The sequence below is a fragment of the Mustela nigripes genome, chromosome 2, assembly GCF_022355385.1.
Source record: "Mustela nigripes isolate SB6536 chromosome 2, MUSNIG.SB6536, whole genome shotgun sequence".
NCBI lineage: Eukaryota > Metazoa > Chordata > Mammalia > Carnivora > Mustelidae > Mustela > Mustela nigripes.
In genome coordinates, this window is record NC_081558.1 from 103,064,178 (window position 1) to 103,071,916 (window position 7,739).

General features: G+C 39.9%; 1 protein-coding gene across 1 annotated transcript in view; it reads left to right on the plus strand.

Annotated features, from left to right (window-relative positions):
• Window positions 1–249: 249 nt before the first annotated feature.
• Window positions 250–7,739, plus strand: part of PPP1R2 (protein phosphatase 1 regulatory inhibitor subunit 2) — a 30,021-nt gene continuing 22,531 nt past the window's right edge. The window contains exon 1 of the mRNA XM_059391247.1: window positions 250–699. Within this exon, the coding sequence (XP_059247230.1) occupies window positions 578–699 (122 nt within the window). The 5' untranslated portion in view covers window positions 250–577. The remainder of the gene's footprint in view (window positions 700–7,739) is intronic.

Consider the following 7,739-nt stretch of genomic DNA (forward strand, 5'->3'; position numbering starts at 1 on the left):
TTTTCCGATCTATAAAACACAAAAATAACGATATAGACCTTATGAGGTGGTGGGAGGGTGGATGGGTGCCTGGAGAGATCTGTAACTTTACACGGAGGCAAACCAGGAACCTTCCCGGACGTTCCCTGAAACAGCTCCCGGACTCTCCGTCTGAGCCTGGGTAGGGAGGGGCCTGCTGACTGAAGAGCCGGGAGGGGGCGGGGCGATGAGGTTGGCTTTGTTCTCGCCCCGCCCCCGCCCCTCCCTAGATATCGCGAGAGGGCGGGTCCGCTTGGCTTCGGCGTCGGCGTCGCTCCCGCGCTGGGGAGCTAGGCCGGCTTTTCTCCGCAGGCCGCGGTTAAGAGTCGGTGGCGCAGGGCGCGCGAAGGGCCGTCAGCCACGCGGCGTCAGCCGTGGCGTCGGGGTCGTTGTGTCGTGACAACGACTCCGGTAGCCGTGTCCGCGACAGCTGGTGCGGCCGCTTTAGCCCCAGGCGGGCTCAGCGGCTGCCTGGCGAGTCTGTGCCCGCGCCCAGCCCTTTCCTTCCTGGACCCAGCGCCAAGCAGCGACGCTGAGCCGACCGCCGGAGCGGCGGGCAATGGCGGCCTCGACGGCCTCGCATCGGCCCATCAAGGGGATCCTGAAGAACAAGAGTTCTACGACTTCCTCTGTGGTGGCCTCGGCCGAGCAGCCCGGCAGGAGTGTCGACGAAGAGCTGAGGTGAGACCCGGGAGCGACGACCGCGGGTGGGCCTAGGAAGCTCTTCCTTCCTGCCCGGGCGGCCTCGCCTTCCCCCGCGCCGCCGTTACCGGCCCCGACCCCCTGTTCCAGCCCCAGTTTCGACCCCGAGCGCTGACCGGCAGCTCGGGCGGCTGCGTGGATGCGGCTCCCGCGCCGCTCGGGTCTCCCTCCTCCAGCCAGGCTGCCGATTCTAGTGATTCTAAAGAAGGCAGGAGCTATGACGTTAATCGTTTTGTCCCCTTCTTTAAAAAGTACACGCGCATATGTAATATTTTTTAAACAAACATCTGTTCTTTGAACTTAGGGAAATTGGGAACATGAAAGAATCTTATAGAAGTTTCAGAGATTGACCTGTTCGTTATTTCTTAACGTGGTATCTGAAGTATCTAAAATTCCTCAATAATAAAAATCTTTTCTTGGCTTAGGAACCCTTTAAGATCCAGTCTCAAGCCGATACGAGACCTTTTCCACATTTTTCTAATTGAGTTTCCACAGTCGTTCCTTTTTAGGTGAACATTATCAGAGACCTCATGCCACCCTCACTCTTAGATCCTGATCTGTCATTATCTTTACACTAAGAGAAACCAAAATTTTCCGAGTCTTGATCTATATTTAATGGAAATCTAGTACTAATTATTTTTGCATCTGCAACAAGAATTTGAAGTGCTTTGTAGTCTTTGTGGCTCTTGAAAGACCTAAGCTCAGAACAATTCAGAGTAGCAACTAAAACTGAAATGATCCAGTGATATTTTAGTTGTATATACTCACAGGTACACGTTTAAAAAGATGTTTCCCATAGCATTGTGTGTAATAGTAAATAATTGGAAACAAGCCAAGGTTTATTAATAAGGACTGGTGAAATACCAATTATGGTACATTTGTGTAATGAAACAACATATCACCCTTTTAAAGAACGAAAAAGATATTTATGCACAGAGGAAGCTATCCAAGGTGCAGTGCTCAACTAAGAGAAAATAGTACCATACACATAGTGTAAAATATACCACTGGATTAGAAGTGCTAGGGGTATTGGGTGTTACAAGATACTAAAAATATAAAGACTCTATATTCCAGAAAGAAGGCTTAAGAGAAGTTATCGTTGAAATCGGTAAAGTAAAAACTAAAATGGGGACATATGTAAAAACTTGGAATATTACAACTAAAGCATACCTGTTTAAATAACCAGTTTAGGACTATGAAAGGAACTACTACTACTTAGTAGTGGTAAATTTATAGAAACTTACCTTGAAGAAAATGTTACCTTGAAGAAACATTGAAGTAGGATGACAGCTTAGAATCATGGCCTTTTGGGATTGGAAAGGACCTTAATTTGTCTCACAACTCCTACACTCCCACTGTCTTTTGGATGCTTGACTTATATTCTCTAACAGGAAATTTTCCAACCTCTATTTTGGGTAAGCTGCTTCAAATGGGAATTGGTGGGGAATGATGGTTGTAGGTTACTGAATTAAGAAAACAGAATCTCACTGGAACATAGCTATAGCAGGAAGACTAAGGAAGACAAAACAAATTGTAGAGAGCTCTTATGCAGTTTCAGGGTATTCAACAGCAAGAGTATCTTTCTCACTGGCATTTATGTTACTTAGTTAGTCTTAGTGTTAGCTTCTCTTTGTTTGGCTACCAAGTGGCTTATTGTTCTCCTCTATCTTTCTCTGCTTCCTTATCTTCTGCTTATTCTCAGTTTGGATCTGCCATAGTTTCCTGTGGTCTTAGTCTTTCAGCCTCTTTCTGTAATTGGCTGGGGTTTACTTCCAGGTATCTGTCTTGAAAGCTACTATCCTAGGCTGCTAGCAGGACAGATTCACTTAAAAGGGGCCGTTTACTAGGTTCCAAGATGGATGATTTTGATTGACTTGTCTAGAGGGTTAGACAGCACTTAAGTCTTTAAAGGAAACTAAAGCTCTAATTCATTGAGGTTCATGATGTTTATAGTAAACAAGTAAACAAGTAGTAAAAGGAGATGGACTTTTTCATTATTAGTTTTATATGACTGTAAAGCAAAGCAAATTCTGTTGGTAATATAATATGCATTATTTATGTCACAGCTTATGCAAACATTATTAGCAACTTTACAAGTGCCTCTTTGAACAGAAACAATAAAAGTATAGTTGAACTCTCTTTCTAATGTTTGTCATTTAATTATAACCAGTATTCCCCTTTTGTTATAAAAAGTACTGAAAATAATTATTTTATTTAATACCCTTTATTAATAGACTTAAAATTCAGAAACTGGTAAGTGTAGTGTAATGGTTTAACTTTAAAAGTTGGAACAGAATATAAGGCAACAGAATTTCGTATTAATATGAAAATGACCCGGGATCTAAGTCAATTCTTGTTATTTTAGGTAGTTCTGTTCTTTATAATCATCACAAATTCTCAGTTAGTGAATAGTGAACCATTGCTTCTAGGGGAAATACAGAGTTAGGTTCCTGCAAGTTTCCCTCTTGTGTTTCAAAAACTCAGCAGCACTTGAACACTACACTTGGGAGCCATTTAAAACAATGGATTCAACAAAAGTACAAAAAAGTAAAAAACACTGTTACTCAATGGACACAAAAGAGACACTTATTTACAGTTTGAGAGCTGAAACAACAAGGTAAGGTATCAATCACCTTCTTTAACAGCTGGGAAGATGTGCATGGAGCATCTCAGAATTGTCCCTGTTCTCTGCATGTCTGCAAGAGACAGAGAATGCGCCTCTCTCACGTAAGATTATAGAGTTACAAATGAATTTTATCAAGTGGGCAAATTTGTAAATAGACAATCTGCAAATAACTTACCTTTTATTGGTGCCTTTATCAAGTTAAATGCAGTGGTAGTTTCCTTTTTCTGTACACCACATCACCGCCTCCTCATAAGTTGTGAGGATATCTTAATGTAATATTTTATTTAACATGAAGAGATTTTACCAAGGTACTTTTTTTCTTTTAAGAAAAACAGAAGTTGAGTTGTCTTACTTAAAGGGTCTATCTTTTTAGTAGGAAAAAATTCAAATATGCTTCAGATATCTTTGTGATTTATCTCATATATTACTATCATTAGATAATATTTCAAGGCTCAGTATACACTTAAAGAGATTCGTATAATGCCAAATTTCAAATAGTCTTAGAATTTTTAAAAAATATTTTATTTATTTATTTGACAGAGAGATCACAAGTAGGCAGAGAGGCAGGCAGAAAGAGAGGAAGAGAAGCAGGCCCCCTGCCTGCTCTCTGCCGAGCAGAGAGCCCGATGCGGGGCTTGATCCCAGGACCCCGAGATCATGACCTGAGCCGAAGGCAGAGACTTTAACCCACTGAGCCACCCAGGTGCTGCCCTAGAATTTTTTTTATACAGTTCTTGTCAGACTTTTCTTTTTGTCTCAGTTCTGTTACTTTCTTACTTACTTTATGCTTTGCATTGATACTGTTATCTTCAATGAATTGTTTCTTCAGTTACCACTTGTCAGATACCAATTTTTTGAAGGTTAGTTCGGTTACAACTGGATAGAATCTGTAGATCCACCTATCGGGCAAAAATCTCAATATATGGTATTACACTATTCAACTAGTTAGAACATCACTGTTGTCTCCTATGATTTTGAAGTTCTCATTCTGTCAGGATACCTTGAATATAGAGTACCACTTGTAAAGGTCTGAACAGATCTAGTGAGTAGCTAATGTGCATTTCATCAAAAACAAGAAACCATTGATTCTAAGAAGTACCCGTGATTTTATGTACCACCAAAAAAGAACAAAATGCCGTCAATTATAAAATTCATTTTAAGATAAATTGTTTTCAGAGAGATTAAAATGAGAATGCATTTTGAATTGGTGAAAATAAATGTTACTAAAACTTATGTTATGAGAAGTATTACAGGTTAGTGATTAATCTGGGGCTAGATTGCCTGGGTTTGTGTCTTGTCTACCACTTACTAGCTCTGTGACTTCCTGTGACTTATTCATTGTATCCATGTGTCGTTTAATTATATTAAATGAGTTAATAAGGGGCGTCTGGGTGGCTCAGTCTGTTAAGTGTCTGCCTTGGGCTCAGGTCGTGATCCATGGGTCCTGAGATGGAGCTGTTTGTCCCTCTCCCTCTAACCCCCACCCCTGCTTTTACAAAAATTAAATAAAATAAATTGGTTAATAAATGTAAAGTTAGTTTAGCTCAGTATCTCATCCTCAAATGTTAGTCTTATTCAAATAGAAATGAACTATAGGAATCTAATTTTTCCACATCTCAGTAGATCGTTCTATACAATACACTTTGAAGTTGCTGTGTTCCATTTAGTAGTACTCTTAGATAGTGTAGGAAAATTCTGCTTAAAAACATTGCGCTTGAATTAATTTCCTTTAATATAATTTTATATAAACATGCTTCAGCTTTATCTTTTTCTGCCTGTAAAGGGATACGGACTATAAAGCCTCACTGAGTCAAGTTTTATGAAAGTGACTTTTTGATTACTGATTGCTTTTATTGTCAGCTCTTACTTTAATTGGTAATTGTGTCTAGCTTCATAGTCTTGTACGTTGTCAACCTATGTAAGTTGAATCTTTATTTAAAGAAAGAGCCATTTCTTGAAGTGTGCAATTAAAGTTTAATACCTTGAGGCTCCACTTCTTACTCCAAACGTGGCTAAAACTTACCAAATGAGCAAATCACAAGCAGTGAGATGTATGGGTAGGTCTTTGAGGCAGTATCAAATGAGCTATCAAAGTGAAAGTGAGAAGGGGTGACTTTTTCTGGACCAGATTTAGGCTGCATGAAAACCAATCTTCCAAGAGGTGAGGGGTAAAATGAAACCAGGGGGTGCTTTCATCCTCCCAGCAGATTGCAATGTAAGTGGTGATGCCCATATTTTTTTTAGATAGAGATAATGAACTATTAGAAGGTAATACAGACAGCTTGGAATTAAACTCACTTTTCTCTTTTTGGATTTTATTACTCCATAACAAATGTTAATTCTGCCAAAACTTTGGAGATCCTAATTTCCATATTTAGTGTTTTTTGCTGACAGTTCCTTCTTTTTTTTTTTTTTTAAAGATTTAATTTATTTATTTGACAAACAGATCACAAGTAGGCAGAGAGGCAGGCAGAGAGGGGGGGGAAGCAGGCTCCCTGCTGAGCAGAGAGCCCAATGTGGGGCTCGATCCCAGGACCTTGAGATCCCGATCTGAGCCGAAGGCAGAGGCTTTAACTCAGTGAGCCACCCAGGTGCCTCATACCAGGTCCCGGTATGCTTTGTAACCTTTTTTTTTTTTTTTAAATTTTTAATTTTTTAAAAATTTTTTATAAACATATAATATATTTTTATCCCCAGGGGTACAGGTCTGTGAATCGCCAGGTTTACACACTTCACAGTACTCACCATAGCACATACCCTCCCCAATGTCCATAACCCCACCCCCTTTCTCCCAACCCCCCTCCCCTGAGCAACCCTCAGTTTGTTTTGTGAGATTGAGTCTCTTACACTTTGTCTCCCTCCCGACTCCATCTTGTTTCATTTATTATTCTCCTACCCCCTTAACTCCCCATGTTGCATCTCCACTTCCTCATATCAGGGAGATCATATGATAATTGTCTTTCTCCAATTGACTTATTTCGCTAAGCATGATACTCTCTAGTTCCATCCACGTTGTCGCAAATGGCAAGATTTCATTTCTTATGATGGCTGCATAGTATTCCATTGTATATATATACCACTTCTTCTTTCTCCATTCATCTGTTGATGGACATCTAGGTTCTTTCCATAGTTTGGCTATTGTAGACATTGCTGCTATAAACATTCGGGTGCACGTGCCCCTTCAGATCACTACGTTTGTATCTTTAGGGTAAATACCCAGTAGTGCAATTGCTGGGTCATAGGGTAGTTCTATTTTCAACATTTTGAGGAACCTCCATGCTGTTTTCCAGAGTGCTTTGTAACCTATTTTTTTATGCCCTATTTAAATCGATGTTTTTGCAAGATACTGTTCTCTTCTTTGGAGCCAAAAAAATTCTAAGAATTTCTTTTGTTCTTAATATTGTGTTGAGGAAGTGGAGTAAAGCTTTGAATAAATAAAACTTTAGTTCTTTTGATAGTGGAAAGTAAACTAAAAGACAGACAAACCAGGAAGAATTTGGGTTACATATAATGTTATAGATATGTGGTTTATACCTTGTGTGTATCTTTTGCTTATATATACATAACATGGTTTAAATCTTTACATTTAAATTTGAGTTCTTTATGTTTTTCTACATCATTGTAAGTCATATAGATGTACAAGAACTTGCTCATATTTAAATGTAAAAAACTTAGATTTATAAGAGGTTTCCAATAGAAAGCCAAAGGATATAAACATAATTCATAAAAGGAAAGTAAAATGTAGCATTTATAAGGTAATGAGCAAAGAAACATAAAATAGCTTATTTTTATTTATTTATTTTTTTTAAGATTTTATTTATTCTTCAGAGAGAGAGGGAGAGAGAGCGAGCACAGGCAGACAGAATGGCAGACAGAGGCTGAGGGAGAAGCAGGCTCCCTGCTGAGCAAGGAGCCCGATGTGGGACTCGATCCCAGGATGCTGGGATCATGACCTGAGCCGAAGGCAGCTGCTTAACCAACTGAGCCACCCAGGTGTCCCCATAAAATAGCTTTTAAGTAATGATTCCTACTGCTCAGGTGGAGATAACACATACATAAATAACCAATCTTGGCAAAGTTTTGGTAATTACTGGGGACATTACATATTGATCTCTTTCTCTCTCTTTTTTTAAGATTTTTATTTATTTGGGCGCCTGGCTGGCTCAGTGGGTTAAGCCGCTGCCTTCAGCTCAGGTCATGATCTCAGGGTCCTGGGATCGAGTCCCGCATCGGGCTCTCTGCTCAGCAGGGAGCCTGCTTCCCTCTCTCTCTCTCTCTCTGCCTGCCTCTCCGATTACTTTTGATTTCTCTCTGTCAAATAAATAAATAAAATCTTAAAAAAAAAAAAGATTTTTATTTATTTGACAGAGATCACAGGTAGGCAGAGAGGCAG